General features: G+C 52.5%; 1 protein-coding gene across 17 annotated transcripts in view; it reads left to right on the top strand.

The window, feature by feature from the left end:
• Nucleotides 1–23866, top strand: part of LOC149327517 (uncharacterized) — a 212192-nt gene that overhangs the window by 106825 nt on the left and 81501 nt on the right. For all 17 annotated transcript variants that reach the window (XM_089563169.1, XM_089563165.1, XM_089563171.1 and 14 more), the window contains one exon: nt 22824–22910. In XM_089563169.1, the coding sequence (XP_089419295.1) occupies nt 22824–22910 (87 nt within the window). The remainder of the gene's footprint in view (nt 1–22823; nt 22911–23866) is intronic.

Below are 23866 nucleotides of genomic sequence, written 5' to 3'. Positions count from 1 at the left end.
GCTCAGAAAAAGACCCCTTCTGCCGCCAGTCCGAAAAACTAAACCACGGCCCCACCCCGTCGAGTTCGCCAGCTTACTACAGAGAACTTCTGGCGATATACGAAGCAGTTCAACACTTTCGCCGCATTCTCGAAGCACAGCATTGCACTATCTACACCGACCATAAACCTCTGACCTTCGCCTTCTCTCAACGCCGCGACAAACTCCCGCCGGTCCAGCAAAACTAGCTCTCGTTCATTGCCCAGTTTACCACCGACATCCAACATGTTAGCGGGAAGGACAACGTGGTCGCCGATGCGTTTTCACGTGTGGCAGCTATAAACTCTTCGAGGATAACAGCTGACCTCCCATCGCCGTGGCCTCTTCAACCAGCTGCATAATCTCAACCATCCCGGCATACGCGCCTCTACACGCCTCGTGGCTGACCGCTATTTCTGGCCCTCCATACAGCTGGATTGTCCCACCAGAGCGCGCTCCTGCATTCAATGCCAGTCACCAGGCATGTCACCAAGTCACCAGGCATGTCACTTCACCGCTCGGAGCATTCCCCCAGCCCTCTGGTCGGTTTCAACCCGTCCACCTTGATATCATGGGGCCCTTTCCCCCAGCTGGACCCTATCGCTACTGCCTCACCGCCATCGATCGGTATACTCGATGGCTTGAGGCATGGCCCCTCGAGGCAATCACAGCGGAAGTCGTCGGTTCGGCCTTCATCGCAGGCTGGATTGCTCGCTTCGGGCCCCCTCGCCGCGTCACCACCGACCAAGGACGACAGTTCGAATCGCATCTATTCAGGCTCCTTGCGCTGATTATCGGGTTCGAGCGCTCAAGCACCACCAGCTACCACCCCTGCGCCAACGAGATGATCGAGCGTTTCCACCGACTGTTCAAAGCAGCCATCACGTGCCACACTGAGTCAACCTGGCTCGAAGCCATCCCAGCCGCCGCCCTTGGTCTTCGTGCCACCTTCAAGCCAGACATTCATGCCACACCCGCAGAACTCGTCTACGGGGAACCACTCCGTCTCCCGGGCGAATTTCTTGCTGAACCGCCAACCACGACCGCGACGTCCGCTCCCACCGATTTCGTCGCCCGGCTGCGACGCACCATCGTTGCCCTCCGCCCGGCACCCGCAGCTCACCACTGTAAGGCTGCCCCTTTCGTCTTTAAGGATCTAGCAAAGTGCAAGCACACTTTTCTCCGCGACAACACCGTCCGCAAGTTTTTCCAGCCACCTTACAGCGGACCCTATCCAGCTCTCCGTCGTGACAACAAAACCTTCACCCTGCGCGTTAACGGGAACAACGTCTGCGTCTCCATCGACCGGCTGAAGCCAGCCTACATCGATTCCACCGAGCCAGGAAACACCAGTGCACCCACAGGCGTCCATCCATGACCCCTGACATCACAGCCTGCTTCTGTCACGACACGCTATGGACGTCGGGTACGCTGCACAGGTTTCTGCAAGCCGTGTGGGCTCTCCACTCCGCGGGGGGGGGGGGGGGGGGGGGGGGCTGATGTGACACATCCTGCGTATATTTCCGCGCAGCCTCCGCCTTGTTATCATCCGGCCCACGTAACATGGCTACACGCTGGACTGCGTTACCGATCAATCGCCGCACCACCGCTGCGTCACCCGAGGCATGCGTCACCGACGGTGGCTACAAAAACAGCTGGGAAGAGCGGCTTTTGTAACCACCGTCGGCGACGCATACCGGCGCAAAGAACAAACTTGACAACAGGTGTGCAAGATAGCGAACATTTAGAGGCAAGGCTCCTGTCCGAATACCTCCTGACCTAAAAATGAGATTTTCTTTGTAAACATGGTCTTATGAGACCTGCTCATGCAATGTATGAGCACCCCTATTGATCATGAATTCTTACCAAATCTCTCGTGAACGCCGGTCATGAGGCTTTTTTATGGCGCCTGTTTTAGTTAACGGCGGATACCAGTCCTTCCAATGGCCACAGTAAACTGTGGTGTTAGAACCTCCTTGCGCTTTTTATGATCTGGGGTGCTCTTACGATTTGTCATTCATGCAGCTCACGGTTTCTCTTCTGTATAACCTGCCACGTGACAGCGACGTTCGACTTGCATGGCTAAATCATCGCTGGCCTGCACATTGTACCTTGAGGAGTATCCCTTTTAACCTGGTCGCAAATGGAGGTGGTTAGGTTTGGCGCAGACGCAGAACACAGAGTTTCTTAGTACTACCTAGAGAGAAAGCTGACGCCATCCTCTATGCGAGTTTTTAACAAGTCACCCACAGCGAGAATGGCGGGGAGATGAGGGGAGAGGCTTAATAATATCACAGGGCTCTTGCGAATCTGCAGCTCTAATGGTCCAGTTTTAGCTCTATTGGGATCTCAGAGAAATTGAGGCGTGCTAAAGTCATATATATAAGTGAACACTTGAACAGTTGCGCCAGCGCAGAAGTGGTCGAGTGGTTAGAGCGTGCTGCCTCTGCTCGAAAGGTACTGAATCAGAGGTGCTGAGCTCATCGAAGGTATACATAGCAGCATACAACGCGAAGGAGAAGGACCGAAGCAAAACCAAAAAAAACTGCAGCGGTCCGAAAATGGTCGGAGCTCACGATGATGATGATGATGTCCTCAGGCTTAATGAGCGAGAGGCAATAAGCTCCTTCCTGTACTAATCAGTGCTTTACTTCTTAGTCTACAAGGGCATGTATCACTGCCCCCTCTCCTGCAGCGTCGACATGATGTGGATAGGAGGAAAAAATGAGCGGAAGGGTACGACACAGCTGCAGCTAACCGCAGTACAGTCACGTGGCCTGTCGTGGTAAAGCTTCATGTGAACAATGAGCACGACTTCAGTACGGCGCGATCCGCGCGATTAGCAAGCTGCGGGGCGGGAGCAATGGCATACGTCATGCCACTGATGTGGCGCACTACTTCTTAAGGGCCGAAGTATCTGCACAGTAAGATAGAGTGTCCGCGGCGACGAACAGGTGTCCAAACCTACACCAAGTTGCGGGGCACCTAACTGCCGAAGCGGCGTCCGAGGTTATACCTAGCGCCGTCAGTCTCCTGTTGACGGTTAATTCGCAGGTGTGCCAGCTGCCGCGCTTCCTCAGCACGCTGAACGAAGGTGTCTACGCCATGGTCAGCGTCAGTGTAGCAGTGGGGGTCAACGGCCAACATAGCCTGCAACAGAGCGGTTGCCTGCTGACCGAAGGCACTTCGATTTGCGAGTACCCCCTGGCAAATCGAAGCACGGGCAGTGAGTGGCCCACTGGCTGCTGCACGGGGCTGAAAGCGCGAGAGTGGAGAGCTGAAGGCGAACACGCCTCGCGCCTTCCAGAGAAGACAGGGTTCTGCCCTGCCCAGAGATGCTCCACTATCTCATGCGGTCGTTGGCCGTTCTTAGGACAACGTGCGTCGGGACGAAACCGCGGACCCACATGGCAGTACGGACATGCTCGGTAGAGATGATCGGGCTTCCACGGTGGCAGCAGAGGCCTAGGTCAGGTGTACACCACAAATGCGACTTCCTAGGGTGTGGCGCAGCTTTAGCAGGTGAGGTTGCGTAATATGGGGCGATGTTACTCACGCGAGACGTCGAGGTAATACTAGAGCCAGGCGCGGTTGCATTACAGGTGCCGTTGTTGTTTAGGGCAGGCGTCAGGGTAACGGGGCCGTAGCCAGCCATGCGACATACAACGGATACGTACGTGGGTCTGTCATCGAAGCAGGGCCGCGCTTCGGGGACAGGAGGTGCCTGCGTAACCTGTCGCACCTGGCCCCTGAAGACTTCGTTCAGGGCTGCTAGCGGCGCAACCTGGTACAGACAGATCGGTTGGAGTTCCTCCCTGAAAACGGAGGCAATTAGTTCGCGCAAGGCGTCTGCACAGCTGCCGAAGCGCAACGAAAAGGCTTCGAACACCTTGCTGGTGATGTCCCGATCGTACTAGCAGGCTCGTTGTTGGAGCGTCGTCTCCATGATGGTCGCCTCGGTGGTAAAAGTTCCGCAACAGCGTGGTGTTTTCTGCGCACGAGGCCCACGAACAGCTCCTGCATAACTCCACACATGAGATGACGAAGCTTCTCTTCATCCGTCATGTTGATATCGGCGCGCTTGAAAAGACGGGTCTTATGTTCGTGCGTTCGTGCGCTGGTTTCAGCAGTGCAGCGCAGCTCCATCCTTCTCTCGACAGTCGGCGTCGGCGAATGTGGCCAGGAGATTCCCGTAAGACATATTCTCAGGTGGGAAGGGTAACCTCATGGTTTTCAAACCATGTCCGGTTAGATGCTTCCAAAACAAAGTATACATTATTGAGCAGTGCATGCGCTCGATGCTCCAGCCGCTGTAGCGGGCCACCCGCTCCAAGATCTGCAGCCAAGCGTCAGTGTCTTCCAACACGTCGCCGTGAACAGATGGCCATGTCCGCGGTGTGGGGCAGAGAATCGGCGCCAGTGGCCTGGAGTCCGCACCTATGGCAATTGGACTCGATGGGCGAGGCTGCATCGGCGCCGGGGGCCTGGTGTCAGTGGCCATGTCAGTTGGACTTGGCGGTCGAGGCTATGTAGTGCTTGTGGGCGTATGAAGGGGCCCAATTAAAATCACAATACGGAGATGGCGGATGGGTCGATGCTGAACGGGTGTGAGTTCCGTAGTGATGCTGACGGAGAGCGTAGGTCGGGAAGTGTACCCAGATCTGACCCACCAAACCGTAACGCACAACGCGAAGGAAACCACCGAAGCAGAGCCGAATGTGGTACGCGCGCGCAGGTGAGAGGCAACCAACCTCTGCTTGTACTAATGCATGCTCTACTTCTTCGTCTACAGCGACATGTACCAATACTTGCCGGTGGGTTCCCGAAGGTTGAGTTTTGCCCTTGGCTTCCCGGCGCTGATCTTCTGGACGCCGATGCCACCGACACAAAAGAACAGCTAACACTGTAACCACTACGGCATCACAGAGAGGGCCTGGGAGCTACATTGTCTACCCCATACACGGAAGGCACAGAGTGCACTTGTCTTTTTACCGGTGGCGGACCAGATGAGCATCGACCGCAGGGTTAAACATGTCGCAGAGACGAGTTAAGAACACCAAACGGTGTAGAAGAGCAAGAAGGATGTCGGCGTTCAGTGATTGAAGCCTGGCCGAGTCACGCCTGCATCCTCGAGAAGCAGCATCCGCCAACCACCTCCCCACCGTACCCTAGGATCCGCCTTCAGGCCCACACCTTTCTCACCCCCGCACGTCTTGCACTCCTCCACCCCGGAGCATACTCGCCGGCCTGCCACTTATCTGACAGCCCAAGAGCCGATTACGCTCATATACTATTCTCCTGCCCAGACCACTTTCCAGCAGTTGGAGGCTGCTTTCTCCAGCACCGAGCCGAGTCTCCAACTTCGGCCGGTGTCCTGGGCAGAGGACGTCGTGACTAAGCACGGCCTGGACGCCGCAACCGGCAGCCTGAAGGCCGCCCGCAATGCTGCTGCTTGTGTTCCACTTTTCTAATGCCTTCAAATAAATAAAACGTTTTCACCAACACCACCTCTAGCCGGGAAAATGCCCTCCCACATCCACTCTCGGTGCACCTCCCGGCCCAATCCTTCAGAAGTGCCATCCCCCTCTCGCACGCCCAACTGTACATTCCAGAAGTTCCACCCACTGCCAATCTACCTAATACTGTCCTCCACGAGGCCTCTTCCTGTGGGTTTAGGGGGATTTAACGTCTCAAAGTAAATGAGGGTAAGGGGAACATCGCAGCGAAGGGGTCCAGAAATTCCGACCCCCTGTGGTTCTTTACAGTTCACTGACATTGCACAGTACACGGGCCTCCAGAATTTCGCCTCCATCGAAATTCCACCAACCCGGCCGGGATGGAATCCGCGTCTTCCGGGTCAGCAGCCGAGCGCCATAACCACCGAGACACCGCGGCATCGCCTCTTCCTACTGTAACTGGAAGCCTACATAGGAAAGGATAGAAAAGCTACGGCAAAATCGAACCCAAACATGCAGTGGAAAAGGCGTCTTCTCTCCAGAAGCATCCGTCCGCCTATCCTAGTAAAAAAATTGTAGGTCAGATCACCCTCTCGTGTAAGACTGATGACACAGCGATGCTGATTGAGTTTGGTTCGACTAAGTTAACTGTGGTTATACTCATCATTTCTATCTGTTGTCGACTGTAGTTCCCGCCCCCCCCCCCCCTCCCCCCGGATCAACAAACACTCAATCAGTACGTGCACGTGTTTATTTCAATGCCACCCACTAAAGCCCGTCAATGAAGCAAAAGTAGCGAAAAGATTTGGACTTCCCGACTCCTACTCTCCTAGCGCCCCGGCGAATTATCGAGCCTCTCATTGGCTGAGGCGCCATGGTCACGTGTCCGGGCGCACTTTTTGGCTCCGCAGCAGACGCCGGCGCCATTGTCGGTGGGAGAAACCGCGCTTCATTTTCTGTTTGTGCAGCACAGTTTCGGGGGGAGCGTTTTTCCAGCTTTGGTGGTGCGTACACGCTGCGGCTACATCGAGCTTTTGTTGCGCTTACGGGTGCAAAAACCGAGGAGGCAATGGGAAAGGTTTTTCGTCATTCCGTCCGCAAAAAGCAATGCGGCTCGCAAAAGGTTTGGCTGCGTAGGATCGGCCGGGAGAGCATTGATAATGAGCTGGATCCCCGTCTGTACGATACGAGTGCCGCTCTTCACTTATCAGTCGCGTTTTTCTTCGCAGTCTTTCTTCGCAATTATGGCCGTTTGGCATAGTTGTAGGTCCATGCGTTCGCTCGCGGGCTCCGAAAGCAGTGCTGCCCCGCCGTTCACGGTGCTGGCTCTGCTAGGCTCTGAAGGTGCAGTTTCATGTCGCGCGCATTTCGTGGTGTATTGGTTTGGTTGTAGTCGGACTCGTTCTCGGGCTCAGCTCAAAACTTGCGCTTCATGTTGATTGAGCTCCGCCGTTTACGCTGCTCGTGATGCAGGTCTACCTTTCATGTTAGGCGCATCGCTGGACGTATTTCTTTTCTTGCAGTTAGACTCCTTCGCTCAAGAACTCGTTACCAAAGGGGCGGCTCTCGCTGTTGAAGCCGCAGCTGTTCATGCTTGTAGCGGTGCAGGTCTAGCACTGATATTGCGCGCATGGGTGACCCTGTTTGTTCTGGCAGGGTTCGTACTAAAATCGATCGTTCCTGGGTCTAGGCATAGTAACCGAACTATCGCTTAAATACTCGATATCTGCGTGGATAATACTTGAGAATGCAAACCAGGACCCCCATCAAATACAGTTGCACACATTTGTTTCTGTTTTCAATTTTTGAGTCAAGGAACTTCCTAAACGAAAAGCGTTTTGCTTCGGACAGGACTGAGTCAATTCGAGTTTTGGTTTTTAAGCACTTGAATTTTTTTCGCGCTGCCATTAACTGCCTGAGCCCAGGCAGCTGCGCAGGCAGTTACAGGATAGAAGACACTGTCCTCTCATAAACTATTATTGCATATGCTGACAAAGGATGACCATCACTGAAACAAACAACATTCTAGTGAGTCGTGCAGCGCTGCAGCTGCGCACGAAGCATCGGTTAAAAGCCTTTTTTGACTGCTGTTACCCAACCGAAACAATTAACTCTACATCAAAATTCGTCAGGTCAGAACCGTGTTACAGCGCCGAACTAGGGCATCGTATTGTCACATTGTAGTGACGGCAGTCCAGCGGTCAGGAAGACAGCAACAAGACTTGGAAACGAAGCTTTTTGTTTGAGCTGACTTGCGCCCGCAAAAGAACTGAATCACTCGGCGGCGGCGTACGCAACAAACGTGCTCGTCAGTCGTCGAACTACGAATGCCCGCTGCTCGCGGCATCGTTCAATTTAAACCCGGCAAGGAAACTTCGAGATAACAGGTCGAGATCATCTAGAGTAATCTGGAAACACGTAGATGCAGCTCTTCATGGCTGTGATCAGTCGAGATTAGTCCGGCCGCTTCTCACGTCACGAACAAAAATGATAACACCCCTTTCCTGCGGCCTTGCGCAAACGAACGGACACTACAATGATACGTGGCATTACCCCGCTCCCAAAGAACCATCGTCTCGATGCTTTAAAATGAAAATAGACAGGAAGAATACAAACTTCCAGTCTTTTGGCGTTCATAATATGGCTTCAGGCGTACGATACGTACGACTTCCGGGCGTGTGCGACGTCGCTGAGATGCTGTCGTGCCGTCGGGGATGACTTCACAGTAGAGGTCACCGATGCGACGGAGAACCCTGTACGGGCCAAAGTAGCGTCGCAGCAACTTTTCACTCATCCACGGCGGCGAACTGACGTCCATATCCAAACACGATCACCTGGCTTCTAATGCGTGTCTCGTCGGCGCAGATTGTAGCGTCGGGCGTCGGTGTGCTGCTGGTCTTGAATTCGAAGCCGGGCAAGTGTTCGGACATCCTCGGCGCGATGACGGTTGGCGGCGACGTCGAGGTTGTCTTCGTCGGAAACGTGCGGGAGCATTGCGTCGAGTGTTGTCGTGGGATTCCTGCCGTATACCAGCTGGAATGGTGTAAACATGGTTGTCTCCTGGACGGCAGTATAATAGGCGAAGATCACGTAGGGCAGAATGGAGTCCCACGTCTTGTGTTGGGCGTCGATGTACATGGAGAGCATATCTGCGATGGTTTTGTTCAGACGCTCTGTGAGTCCGTTGGTTTGCGGATGACAGGAAGTTGTCCTCCGATGGCTTGTCTGGCTGTAGTTTAAAATGGCTTGCGTCAGCTCCGCTGTAAATGGCGTTCCTCTGTCTGTGATGAGCACTTCGGGGGTGCCGTGTCGCAGGAGAATTCGTTCGACAAAACATTTTCCGACTTCTGTTGCGGTACCACTAGGCAACGCTTTTGCTTAGGCGTAGCGGGTCATGTAGTCGGTGGCCACGATGATCCACTTGTTACCTGATGAAGATGTCGGAAAGGGGCCGAGATCCATCCCTATTTGTTGAAAAAGCTTAGTTGGCAGTCGTACGGGGTTCAGAAGTCCGGCTGGTCTAGTCGGAGGCGTTTTGCGTCGCTGACACTCACGGCACGTTTTCACGTAATGGGAAACGTCGGTAGCTAGCCGCGGCCAATAACACTTCTCCTGAATGCGGTGCAACGTGCGAGAAATCCCGAGATGCCCTGAAGTCGGCTCATCATGACATGCCTGCATAATTTCTTGCCTAAGATTCTTGGGCACAACAAGAAGATGCACTGCCCTGTTGGACGCGAAGTTCTTCTTCAGGAGGACATTACTGTGAACGACGAAGGACGACAGTTAACGCTTGAACAGTCGGGGAGGCGATGTGGTCTTGCCTTTCAGGTAATCGACTAGGCTTTGCAACTCAGGATCCGAGTGCTGCTGCTGCGCGAGACTGCTGGCGCTTACTGGTCCTTCTTCTTCTTCTTCACCTCTTTATAATGGCACATACCCACGTGGGGGGATTGTCCAAGCTATAGTGGTATACATAAGGAAATTTTCATAGGATTGCGACAAAATATCGGAGTCAAACGTGAATTGTGAAAAATGTATTCATGAAAAACGACAGAAGAATATTTGAAGTGAAATAACAAAGAACAATTTGGCGAGAATAATAATAATAATAATAATAAATCTCCGAGACTTTTACAGCAGTTAGCAAATCAACCTACCAGTTACAATTATGTAAGCATGGAGATTCCCACAAATTGAACCCAATGCAAATCCGGTCCTAAGAAAGCGTCTTCTTCTTCTCCGCTTGCTGCGTCGACGGGGGCTCGCGACAAGGAGTCTGCGTCGGAATGCTTGCGGCCAGATTCGTAGACTACAGTTATGTCGAATTCTTGAAGACGCAGGCTCCAACGAACTAGGCGGCCGGATTGATCTTTCAAATTGGCTAGGCAGCACAGAGCATGGTGATTGCTCACAACCTTGAATGGTCGTCTGTACAGGTAAGGGAGAAATTTCGACGTGGCCCAAATAATAGCGAGACATTCTTTCTCAGTCATTGAATAGCTGGCTTCGGATTTCGAGAGTGAACGGCTGACGTAGGCGATAACTTTTTCCTCTCCACCATTTTTCTGAACGGGCACCGCTCCTAAGCCCACACTGTTTGCATCGATATGAATTTCGGTTTCGGCACTTTCATCAAAATGCCAGAGCAAAGGAGGGCACTCTAAGCGGTGCTTCAGCTCTTTCTTCATGCGGCCTTTCCCATTTAAAAGGCACGTCAGCCTTGGTAAGTTGGGTCAAAGGTTCAGCGATGCGCGAAAAGTTCTTGACGAATCTTGACGAATAAGCGCACAATCCAAGGAATCTGGGTATAGCTTTCTTGTCATTAGGCTGTGGACACTCTGCGATCGAAGCCGTCTTCTGAGGGTCTGGGAGAACTCCATCCTTGCTTACGACGTGACCTAGGAATAGCAGCTCCTCGTAGGCGAAGTAGCAATTCTCTCGTTTCAGTGTCAGGCCTGAAGACTTGATTGTTTCCAGCACTATCCGAAGCCTTCTGAGGTAGTCTTCAAAGCCTGAGGAGAAGACAACAACATCTAAGTAGACTAGGCAAATTTGCCACATTAAGCCTGCAAGCACCATATCCATTACTCGCTAGAACGTCGCTGGGGCAGAGCAGAGGCCGAATGACATCACTTTGAACTCGAAGAGTCCGTCTGGTGTGATGAACGCAGTCTTCTCGCGATCTCTTTCGTCGACTTCAATTTGCCAGCAGCCGCTTTTCAGGTCCATCGATGAGAAGTACTTAGCGTCGCACAGCCGATCCAATGTGTCGTCGATGCGGGGAGGGGGTAAACATCCTTCTTCGTAATGCTGTTCAGGCGGCGGTAATCGACGCAAAAGCAAAGGGTGCCGTCTTTCTTTTTCACTAGGACGACTGGTGCTGCCCAGGGGCTCCTCGATGGCTGGATGACGTCGTAATGAAGCATTTCCTCAACTTGCTTGCGGACAGCTTGGCGTTCTAGCGGCGATACGCGGTAGGGGCTTTGTCGCAGTGGTCGGGCGTGTTCGTCTGTGACAATGCGGTGCTTAGCAAGGCCGGTTCGTCGCACATTCGATGCTGATGAGAAGCAGTCGCTGTACCTTTGAAGAAGACTGCGTATTTGGTCTTGTTTGCTCCGGGTTAATGCTGGGTTGATATCAAACGTGGGTTGATGGCCTTGGTCAGATAGTTCTATTGGATGGTCGGGTTAGGCAAATATGTCTGATGTCTGCCAGCTCGTCGAGAAAAGCAATCGTCGTACCTATGTTTAGATTCCGGTATTCTTCGGTGAAGTTCGTTAGCAACACCTGGGCTTGGCCATTTTAGATTTGGGCGACTCCCCTTGCGACGCCCAGTCCTCGATACAGGAGTAACTCGGTGTTTCCCTCGACAGCGGCTTCGGTTTAGGCTTATGGGGTTTAACTCCCAAAGCGACTCCGGCTATGAGAGACGCCGTGCTTAAGGACTCCGAAAATTTCGACCACCTGGGGTTCTTTAACGTGCACTGACATCGCACTGTACACGGGCCTCTAGAATTTCTCCTCCAAAGAATTTCTAGCCGCCGCGGTCGGGATCGAACCCGCGTCTTTTGGGTCGGCAGCAGAGCACCATAAACAGCCACCGCGGCGGCTCGACGGTGCCTTCGGCAGTTTCTATGTCTCCAGTACCTAAGCAGGTGACTACACTTGATCGGGGCGGCACGCTCAATGCTTCGTCGAGGACGTTTAAGCCAACGTGATGAGTCGCTGACGTCGCTGCAGATATGGCTTTGTCCGTGGAAAGCTTGATCGACTTAGATGGAAGGTCGATGATCGCCCGATGTTCATTCAGAATGTCCATTCCCAAAATCAAATCTCGTGAGCATTTCTGTAGGACCAGGAAGGCTGTAGAAGAGGTTCGCCCATTTACTGTAACTCTCGCGGTGCAGCGTCCTGACGGCATAATAAGGTTACCACCTGCGGTGCGGATCAGCGGGTCATCCCAAGTTGTTGTCACTTTCCTGAGTCGGACAGCGAGTGGCCCGCTCATGACGGAGTAGTCAGCACCTGTGTCGACCAAGGCAGTAACCGCGTGGCCGTCGACCGTAACTTCAAGGTCACTTGATCGCGTTTTCGTATTGTACATTGTCTTCGGTGTCCGATCTGGGCTTCGTCGAGTGCTGAGGTTGCGGTGGGCGTACTCCGACGTTACTTCACTGGGCAGCGGTAAAAGCTTCAAGTCTGGCCGCATCGTCGTCGTCGTCGGTGTTGTCGTCGTAGCTGAGGCATGGTCTTGCGTTTTCGTCGGTGGAGGATCTTTGTTATTGCGCTTAGAAGCAACCTCACCTCCAGAGGCTGCTGTGTTCAGTTTAACCTTCGGGGGCTGGGGGAGCGTCCACGCATGGCGTAACCTTGGCTAGAAGATACAAAGCGCGGGGACGATGGCGACGGGGAACATGATAGGCGGCTCGGCGATGAGCATTCTTCCCGACGCAAAAACTCTTCGATTTCGGCCGGTCGCTGGACGGGTCGGGGTCGTGGGGCGTCGTAAGAGAACCCTCGGATGCCCATTCTCCTGTATGGGCAGTACAGGAGAACGTGACCGGCTTCGCCGCAGTGGAAGCATAGTGGGCGGCGCCGGTCGGCTGGTCTCCACTCGTCGCATTTGCTCGGCTGTGTGCGACGCTCGTAAGACGGGCGGGTTGGGGCGAGAGGGGGCGGTCCAGCGCAGCTGGCCCAGGGCAATAGGGGCTTGGGTCTAGTTGTCGAGGTGCAGGACGGCGCACTGGTGCGGCGTAAGTCATGGCTGGGGGCTCCAGAGGCTACGTGGAGGTCGATGTCACACCCAAGACCTGTTGAACTTCGTCCCGGATTACGTCATTGAGTGATGTAAGCTGCGGCTGCGTTCCCGTTGGCAGCAATCGTCGGAGCTCTTCTCGCACAACTTGACGTATTACCTCCCGCAGGTTATTCGTGTTAGCGGTGTCCAGGCAGCTTGCTGAGAAAACGCGCTGCTGGCGGTTATACTGGCGGGCTCGGGCATCAAGAGATTTTCCATGGTGGCTGCCTCTTCTACGAATTGCGCGACGGTTTTCGGTGGGTTCCGTACGAGGCCGGCAAAGAGTTGCTCTTTAACTCCTCGCATAAGCAGCTTTACATTTTCTTCTTCCTTCATGTTTGCGTCGGCACGCCGGAAGAGACGCTCAATCTCCTCAGTGTACATTGCAGCGGTCTCGTTTGGATGTTGTATGCGAGACTGTAGCAGCTGCTGGGCTCTCTCCTTTCGCACGACGTTCGTGAAGATCTTCAGAAGCTGCTCCTTGAAGGTTTCCCAGTTCGTGAAGCTAGCTTCCTCATTCTCAAACCGGATTCTTGCTGGTCCCTCCAAGGCGAAGAAGACGTACCTAAGTTTCGTAGCATCATCCCAGTTGTTGAAGACAGCCACATGGTCGAACTGTTCCAGCCATTCTTCGGGGTCGGTGCCAGGCGAAGTGTAGAAAGGTTGGTGGCACCCGGGGCTGGTGAAGAATGATTGGACTCATCGTCTGGGGCAAGCTCATGGTGCACGTTGCGACTGGCTTTCGCTTCCGGGTAGGGTTCGGCAGAGTCCCGAACTCAGGTGCGTCCCCTAGCAGACGTCGGCTTGCGCGGTGAACTGGACTCAGGTCCTCCGGTGGATGACTCAGAAGGCTGGCGTCACGACTTGTAGGGGCTGTCCGGTACCAGGGAGGCTACCCAGCACCTCCACCAGATGTCACGTTGTAGTGACGGCAGTCCGCGGTCAGGAAGACACCAACAAGATTTGGAAACAAAGCTCTTTATTTGGGCTGACTTGCGCCCGCAAAAGAACTGAATCACTCGGCGGCGGCGTACGCAACAAACGTGCTCGTCAGTCGTCGAACTACGAATGCCCGCTGCTCGCGGCATCGTTCAATTTAAACCCGGCAAGGAAACTTCGAGATAACAGGTCGAGATCATCTAGAGTAATCAGGAAACACGGAGATGAAGCTCTTCCTGGCTCTGATCAAGCGAGGTTAGTCCGGTCGCTTCTCGCATCACGAACAAAAATGATAACACCCATTCCTGCGGCCTTGCGCGTACGAACGGATACTACAATGATACGTGGCAGTATTAACCTAGGTATTTAAAAGAAACAGTAAGAGACTACCGTAAGTCGGTTACTTTTAACGTTGATTATCCAGCGAGGTGTCCGTTATATATATATATATATATATATATATATATATGTCTGAAATAATCGCTAAGCTTTTCTGCATTAAAGAAATAAAACTGAGATGACTATAGGCCCCTACGCAGAGCCGATTGCACGAGCAAAGGCGCCTTTGAGGGAAAAATATATTATGGCAGCATTACACCTACATGACGAATAGACCATCATCCGTTCATATAAAGCCTAGGCCGCACGTCTGGTCGTATGTCGCACCAGTTCCTCTAGGCGGAGTCAATGTTTAGAATAAGATTTGGTAAAAGACGTCGGTCGAAAAGCAACGCTACCAGGATGTTCACTTCTGTGCGGCGAGCTCGCCCGCGCATGCTATTTCTACCCTGAGTACCGCAATCAATGCGATCGCAGTACAGAAAGTTCCGATGAAGCAGTGCAACATAGGTCGGCGCAGTTTTTTGGATATACCTATAATTTTTTCAATCTCCCATGCCATGAACACATTATAACTGAATCGAAGGCAGAAAATGCAAACGATTGATTCAAGCGCGCGGTCCACTGCGCGTCGAAGCGCGAACATTGAGAAACAACACTCTAAGGATATTCTCGGCCTCGCACGACACCTCCACCGCGTGCAATGAATCAAATCTATCGCTGTACAAAACGTTCCGATGAAACAGCCCAACGCTGCTGGGGGGCAGTTAATTAAGTACTTAATATTTTAATATGCTATGCCATGATCCCATTTCTATGGAAGCCAAGGCAGAAAGGGCACGCGCGGTCTACTGCACACCAAAGGGCGCGCGTTGGGAGCGTCTGCTAGCTTCCCCCTGCCGAGGTGCCGCCACCGTCGGCGACCGGGAGGAGTCGAGAGAAGGAGCGCCGTCACAAGAGGAGGAGAGACGAAGTGTCGTTACTTTTAGTTTATTCAGAGGTTTTACCACTCACGGACGCTTTGCGCCTCCAGTCGGAGCGGACGACAACTATTGTGCTAGTTGTCCACTCCAACAGGAGGGGCAGGCGTCCGTGGCAGGCCTCATTACTGCGGACGCAGCCACCGCTGCGTACGACTAACGGAACGACCTCCGGCTTAAACAGAATCTCTGTTAAAAATTCTATAAAGTAAAGCCATCCGATCAATCATGGAGCGTGATTTTTGAAGTGAATTCTTCACTACGCTACGTAAAGCGAAGGTTGCCGTTCCCGGAGATTTCGCTTTCATTTAAACTTCTGATAAGCCAAAGGAAAACAATAGTGCATAACTGCCCCCCAGGACATTTAGACTCCTTAGTTGCGCTTAAAGTTCCGAAACCGATGAATTTTGGGAGGTTCGAATACATAGACGGATGGAAAAACTTTCTTTTCTTCAGAAAGCATGTGTGGACGATTCCGTGTTAGATAGCCATCAACCCATGGCTGACGGAGACCTGGGTGGCCCACTCCACGGCCCTGTCTGGACGACCGAGTCTGAGCTGGCCAACACGGCCTCCCACTGCTCGAGGGAAGGATCACGCATAATGTCCGCCGGTGGCGGTGCTATACTGCAGCTCCTTAATATGTGGTCATAGGTTGCCAATTCCTGACACCATTCGCACTCCGGCTGAATGTCCGGGTAGATTTTGCTCAACACGTATTGGTTAAAGAAACATCTAGTCTGCAATCGTCGCCAGACGCATTCCGGCGCCTTCATCAATTTCTTGTCCGGGGGTGGGTAAATCTTCCGCTCAAGTCTGAAATGGTTAGTAATGTCATGAAAGGATACCAGCCCATCTCTCGTGGACCTTCCCGGGACGTCCGGCTCACCTACTCGGATGACGAAACCTCGAGCATTCATGTGAGCCATCTCGTTCCCAGGGTTCCCAGAGTGTGCAGGTACCCAGACAATTTCCGCCTCCGTAGTCCCTCACCCTGTGGCCCGATTTAACAATCGCGCCGCTGTGACAGATATTCTGCCCCTCGCCAAATTTTAGATGGCTGTTTTTGAATCGCTGAAGATCAAGTCAGCATTACTACTAGTTATAGATAGTCCTATCGCCGCTTCCTCTGCAGTTTCTGGGGAGCGGGTTTTGACTGATCCGGAGGCGATCAAGCGTCCGCGTCCGTCCACCACCGCAATTGCAAATGTGTCCTTGTCCTTATACTCGGCGACATCTACATAAACTGCCCCGTTGTACTTCCCGTACTTAGCATGTAAAGCTTTGGCTCTTGCCTTCCTGCGGTCCTCGTGATGTATTGGATGCATGTTCTTGGGCAAAGGTTGTATGTACAAGCCCTTGTGCATTTGCCGCCTCATTTGAATTTTCGTGTCACTGGCTGGAACGACTCCAATGTCGATCCTTTCCAATATGTCCCTTCCTGCTTTTGTTTTTGAAATCCTACCGAGCGGCATCACCAAGTGCGCCTCCCGTAGTTCTTCTAGTGTGTTGTGCACCCCTAATCCCAACAGCAATTCGGTAGACGCCTTGTGAGGCAACCCAGGAGCCGCTTTATACGCCTGCCTAATCATAGCCTCCACCTTTCCTTTTTCCGCCGCGTCCAACTTCAAATAAGGCGTCGCAGACACTATTCTACTCAGCACAAACGCCTGCACTAGCTTACACAAGTCCTTTTCCTTAACACCTCTCTTACGATTAGCGATTCTCCTGATTAGCCGCACGGTAGGATTGACCGTATTTTTAAGCCTTTGCAAGGACTCGCTATTCATCCTGTTAGTCTGCAGATACATACCCAGGATCCTGATAGTTTGGACCTCACTGACCGGTACTCCCCCCACTTTCACGTCTAAAGGTGGTGGCGGCATATAGTGCCTCTCATGTATCCCTCTTGGTTTATCCCTCAGCACAAAAAGCTCGGACTTGGGCTGAGAGCACAAGAGTCCTGCTTCCCCTGCTAGCTCCTTCATAATATCCACCGCCTGCTGTAGAGTTTCTTCCAATTGTGCGTCACTGCCTCTTGTTACCCATAGAGTAATGTCATCCGCATAAAATGTATGTTTAAGTCCCGATATCCCTTGCAGCCTGGGTGGTATCTTGATCAAGGCGAGATTAAATAGGAAGGGCGATAATACCGACCCCTTGCGGCGTCCCCCTGCCTCCCAATGGGAAGGGATCCGATTTAATTTCTCCGACAACAATCTCCCCAGTCCTACCCTCCAGAAACGATGTGATGCACCGGAAGGTTCTACCCCCCGGTCCTATGTCCGATAGGTTCCTCAATATTGCCTCATGGGTAACATTGTCAAAGGCCTTAGTGAGGTCGAGCCACAAGATAGCCTTGGTGTCCGTGCCGTACCCAGGATCAACCACGTCTTTTTTGAGCTGTATCATGACGTCCTGCGTTGATAAATTAGCCTGAAGCCAATCATTGTTTCAAGTATCAACTCATTGTCCTCTGCATAACCCTGAAGCCTGTTCAGGACAGCATGCTACATCCATTTGGCCAAGCACGACGTTAGCGAGATGGGACGCAGATTCTCAATGCAGAGCTTCTTCCCTGCTTTAGGAATAAATGTAATCCTAGCATGCTTTCACACTGGCGGAATCTCCCCGGCCGCCCAATATTTATTCATCAAATTCGTGAGTGCCCCCACTGACTTGAAATCCAGGTTCCTCAGCATTTTATTAGTAACCCCGTCCGGACCCGCTGCTGACGGGGTACGAAGCTGGCCCATTGCAAACTCCACCTCCGCCACCGTAAAGTCTGCATCTAATTCGAGGTTTTCCTCTCCCGAGTAATCCGGCAAGCAACCGCCCGCCTCTCTGTTTATGTAACGACTTCGGAGTTCATGTACAAATCCCCCAATCGTGCCTTGGTACCGATTCACTAACCTAGCCATTTGCCCCTTCTGAGTAGATTTGGTTGCCGCCGCGTCTAAAAGGTGCCTCAACAACTGCGATGTTTTTTAAGCATGAAATGCTTTTAGCTCCCGTTGTCGGCAGTGTGGTGACGTGACGCCGAGACCAAGAGCCATCATCCGGGCACTGAAATTCACTCATGCGGGCACTGAATTCCACTCATCCGGGCTCTGAAACGAGAACATCCGGGCACCGTACGAGACCTACCGAGATTCAACGAGACTCTCTAAGCCCTCCTACGGGACCGGCATACAAGCGCCGGTTGCTCTCCAAACGAGTCACAAAAAAATAACTGCTGCCAGTGTCTTCTCAATGTTTATTAAGATATCAGTCGAGCTGTGCATTTTATAATGCACGGAATTATAATTTCCGATTTCTAATAACGCGTGCAAAAAGCACATACATGCCACAATACACTTCGTTGTCATATGTGATCTGTTAGGGGCTTTGAGAGAAGGCCGCTTGGAGAAAGAGGGGAGCTCCAGGGCGAGAAGGGCTTTCGGCTGAAAGACTGCTTTCACGCGCTCCCCAAGGATAGCGCTGCGGTCCTACACTCACGCATGTCATAGACCGGCCGCAGGGCCTTCATGCCCTTTCCCCCTCTGGCAGGCAGATGTATACACGCTCGCGGAGTATTCGAACGCGCTGCATATACATTCTTGTCAGGCCTGCGTCTCGTCGTGTCCGCGTACGCTTCTGCATCGTCCTGGATTTCAATGCCGCCACCGTCACAGCTGCTTAAGCCGAGCAATGGAGCCTGTGTTAGGCTCGTAAACATTTCATGCTTACTCTACTCTCGGTTACGGGAGAGGCGCACTTTTTTGCATCCGAATTGCCCATTCATCCCGTCACAAATCTGCCCCCACTGTTTGCACTTCAACTCCAACGTGTTGGTTTCGATTTCTCGTTCTAGCTTGGCCATCTTCCTACGGAGGACACCATTATGCCTTTGTTTCCTCCACCTCCGAAGGAGACTCGCATGTGCTTCCCACATGTGTAACAATCTAGAGTCAGCCGTAAAGCCCTCCTCCTCTGTCGGAACCTCTTCTGTGGTACTCTTCACGGCCTGCTTGAGTGTGTCAACCCAGGCTCCTAAGTCCTCGGTTTCTCCGTTCACTGTGTCATTCCTGTATTTCCGAAATCGATCCCAGTCCGTCACTCGAGTTCCTTTCACCGTGTCTTTGAGCTCAGCAGCACTAAATATCGTGGAAAGGATATAGTGTTCACTTCCCAGTGGCTGCCCTGTGTTTGCCCACTTTGCATCCCTGATGCCATTCATAAATGTGAGGTCTGGAGAGGTGTCTATGCTCACGCTGTTGCCTATCCTCGTAGGATCTAGCGGGTTGTTCAAGATCGTCCATCGCAGGTCCTGGGCAGCCTGCCAAAGCTTATTTCCCTTCGGGCTGGCTCGGATGTAGCGCCACTCTGGATGAGGCGCATTGAAATCTCTCACCACGATGAGTTGAGACCTAGCCGCTAGCCGTTGCGTCTTGATCAGGAGGTCTGGCAACCCCACCCTTATCATTTGGAGAAGAGTATACATTAAGAACAAAGAGACTCTTATCGTTCTTTCTTTTGGGCAAAATCTCCAGCAGGACGTAGTCCTCCCTGCTGCTATCTATTGCGTGCTGAATCATTGTGGTGTTGCGATGGACTAGCACGGCCGTGAAGACGCTCGATACGCCCCCTCGATCAATCTCTGGTGGTGTAAACGTCTTAAATCCCGGTAATTTCACCGAGCCACTAGCCTCCTGCAAGGCTATAATGTCCGGCTTACTGTCCACATTTTGTATGTGCAACTGCAGGTTCCCCCGCTTGCGACGGAAGCCCCTGCCACTGCCAAACCTCAATTTGCTGGCGAGGGGCCATGGTGAGGCACTAGGTTCACTAACATCGGCTCTTGGCCGACTACGGGAGGCAATCTAACCTTTAGCATAGCATTTAGCTGTTTAAACATGTCCATTACCTGGGTCTGGAAACCCTGCAAGTCATTGGTGAAGGCGTCAAGCCGCTCCTCAATGTTGCCTTGTCTAGCTTCGATCCTGTCGACCCGATCTTCCAACCTATCCGGTCTTCCAGTTTTCCTACTCTCTCCGCAAGGGTAAGCATGTCCCTCCTGAGAATAGTGACTTTAACTACTGGCTGCGGCCGAAATTTCTGCTCATCTCTTTGCATGAGCTCCCTCATCTGCCGACGATGGCCTTTTGACCGTCCCCCGATTCTCCACTTTCTCCACTTCCATAGCTGTGTTATTGTCCACGCGAGAAGCGTTCGCCTGCGCCGCTTGCTGTCGGGCCTGTGCCAACGTCGTCTGTGCCCTTTCTACTCTGCCGGTTTTAAGCGCGTTCCATCTCTGCCATCCTAGCTTCCATCTTTTTGATAGATGCGGCTTGCTGCAGCACCTGCCTCTGTAGCTCCTTCTCTCGAGCAGTCTCATTTTGGGAGCCCGCGTTCGGCCAGCTCACATTTTTCTCGTGGCACTTGGACTTCTGCCTTGACCGGAACCTTGCCCCCCTCCTTTGCCAGGCTCGGGTCCGGGCAGTGGTGGGAAGGAAGCTGACCGGTCCCTGCTCTTGCTATCGCCTCTCGCACCGCTAAATGTCCGCTTCCTGGGAATCGAACGCCGCTCCTCCTTGCCAGTTTGGCTCTTGTCCTCGTTGCTCTGCTGCACACCCGTCGGCTGCTGACGGGCTAGGCGAAAATTGCAGTTCCGAATTCCCGTGCTGTGCACCCCATGACACACGATGCAGTCCGGCGTGCAGGTCAGCGGCTCTCTGTCCGGGGGTGCAGGATGTTCCTTCCCGCAGCGGCGACACAGACGAGTCTTCGGACGATAGCAAACATCCGCCCGATGTCCCACTCGTCTGCAGTTATAGCAGGTCTCAACTAACTCTCTATACGGGATCACAGCGTACCGACAGTTCCAATAAATAACTTGCCGGGAAACGCGCTTCTCCCCGAACGTGATCTGAATCGCTTTTGACTTGCCCAAAGGTCTGGCATCCAAAATTTCCATTTCTTCGTTCCTCTTCAAGAATCCTGCGCGAACTTCTGCCAGTGGGCATCCGTTGTACGCATTGTAAATTGCTCCGCGCACAGAGTTCTCCGGCGCCGCCACGTACGCCGAAACCTGAAGGTCACGACCGCCCAGCGTGAGCGTCTTGACATTCGCATATGCCCCACTACGATTCATACACGGCGTGCTCACTGTCATCGTGTTGTTTGTCTCATTGACCCGCACCAGGTCTTCCACCGCAGTCGCGTTCGTCAGCTCCGCGGCCGCACTCACAGCATATCTGAACTCCCTCGGCGTCACTATGCTCAAGTTCCAATTCTTGGGCCGGCACACAACCTTGAAATCCTTGGCTGGCATCTTCAGAAACGGTCCCTGTTTCTTCCACACCGGCGCTTTCGCCCGCTTGACTCGGCTGCTCCGTGCACCTGGCGCCCGTCGCTGCCCGCCTCTTTCTCGGTAGGCCTACTCTCGGAATGGTCCCCGTACACAGTCTTCTTGAAGCGATCTTAAGCCTTCAAACCCCAGGCCCATTCTCCCGCCTCGAATTCTTCGGGGGTTATTCATTGTCGCTCAACGGAGTACTCCATCATCTTTAGCCTCGCAAAGGCCCACAACCACAAGGCACGGCCCTGGAGCCCGGCGCCGCAGGCGTCGGCTCGGCCTAGAGATTAGGCCTAATTTTGCCTCACAGTGGTCGAGTACAACTCGTGAAAAAAACCCTAAAAGGGGGAACACTTGCCAAAATATGGTGTCCACAGGTACAGAGCAACTTCCTGCACACGATCTCACAAAAAGCAAGACAAAGGCACAGCCCGTTCCACCGAAAAACGGTGTCAAGGCGGGAGCTCATGCGGAACACGTCAGCACAGAGTCCGCTCGGAAAGGAAAGTCTCGAATGCAAAGTAAAGGCGCATAACTCGCCCCCTGGGGCAGTGCACACATTGTCGCGGTTTAAACTACGAAAGCGATGGCTTCGAAAGCAAAGGAAAGGTGCATAACTCGCCCCCTGGGGCAATGTACACCTCGGTCGTGTTTTAACCTGCGTGATGGTAGTGACAGATGTGCACTACATCGGCAACACTGTGACAGAAAAGCTGCACTGAAGCCATAAGCCGCCGGCATTCATCGTGTTCATTTGCGTTGACATTGGCACCGTTTTAGACTCCGAGAACTTTAAGTAAAGTAAGTGTGCATAACTGGCTCCCTGGGTCACTGGACGCCTAATCGCGCATTGATGTACAGAGGGCAAAACACATCTCTAGAACGACCGAACTGAGCATTTTGCAGCCTCCAAAGCCGTTGCGTCCAGGCAGAAAAAGTATGGCTATGACATCCTACGAGTTTAACTGCACATGTTTACATCCAGACCATTTTTAGCCAAATGTTATCACTGGTTATCGCGTATTCGACCCGAAATACGCGCAGATCGTGTTCTGGACAAGCGTTTTGCCCTCTGTACGTGGGGCGATCAGAAAGAGAGAGATGGGCTTCATGCGTTAGCGCTGACACGTTGTGGCAGACGCGCGGCACTGCACCAATAGGTCCCAGCGTTCATAAGGTGGGCATACTCTCGCGATCAACCATTAACTGCTACCTGCCAGGGTGGCACGCTGGGCGAGCTGCATATCCGGTGTCCGGAGCGCGCTCTACGTTACAGACGCCAAGGCAAGTATAGTTGCCCGATGCGTCATAGTTGCCCTATGCTCCATAGTAAACTGCAGCTAATGTTTTGATGTTCGGGCTCTGATTTTTTCTGCCTTTGTTATACAACCAGTGCCAAATTTAAGTGCCTCTAAAAACCAGTTCTTGTTCCTTGGTCATCCCTCCCAACACAGATGGCCCTGAACAGTAACAGAAGTGAAGATGAGGACCCCAGCGCTCAAGGCCACCAGAGCATTGACGACGGGTTCTCGACGTTTGAGGTATGGCTGTAGTTTCTGTTGAGATGGAAACACAATAGCGGGGTGATATCCGTTAAGTTACAGCAAGAAATGGCTCGTCGAAGGCGTCGAGCTACCAGACATCTTTATACCTCATTACACGTCAGTTCTCGAATCTTCGTAGTGCATGCCGTCAAATTTTTAATCTTGCCACAAGATATCGAAAAACATTCAGCCTTCATGGCTAGGCGTTATTTTACCGAATTTCGCTTTCTTTTGTAGTGTTCCGTGAGAAAAAAGTTCTCATTTTGCGTAAATAATGTGAGTTGAAGTCAGTGCGCGTGCCATCCAATTGCTTTCTTTAAAGCTCATGTGCTCCATCGCCCTGTTGACTACCATGAAGCATCCGACACAAAGGTTGGTTATATTCAGCTCTCTGTATAATGGCGGTGATGGTGAGAAAATGGTCTACTCTGGAGTGCTTTTTCTGAGAACCATTTGCTTTCTTTAAGTCCTAGGCAGACTGCATTATGTGAAAGGGTTCAAATGCGGGCCAGCTCATGTATTGTACATTGAAAATAACCAGTAACAAAGCACAAAGGACCAGAGAAGGAGTGTTCACGCCACAACACCAGTCATTGTGGCGTGAACACTCCTTCTCTTGGCATTTGCCCTTTGTTACTGGTTATTTTCAATTTGAATTATGCGAGTATCAAGCATCATGTCAGAATATTACACCGAGCAGAACAGCTGCAAAATTCTTAACACCGCTCTAAGAAGGAACGGATGGCCCAAAAGCTTCTCTCCCCTCTTTAAAACCACTTATTTGTCGCATAATTTTCGTGTATGTCTTTATGCAAACATGGTATCCTTGTTCCCGAGGACTGCGTACAAAGTGGTTACGTAGTACTCTGCTCTTTTTTCAATACAAAGCGCCTCAGACTTTATCCTGTCACTGCCAGATTGCAAAAGAACGAAAAAAGCTCCCCTCGCCTGCG

This window comes from Amblyomma mixtum, chromosome 10 (assembly GCF_055824585.1).
Source record: "Amblyomma mixtum isolate Tamu chromosome 10, ASM5582458v1, whole genome shotgun sequence".
Lineage (NCBI taxonomy): Eukaryota > Metazoa > Arthropoda > Arachnida > Ixodida > Ixodidae > Amblyomma > Amblyomma mixtum.
The sequence above is the reverse complement of the archived record's forward strand: the minus strand, read 5'-3'. Positions and strand labels throughout refer to the sequence as shown.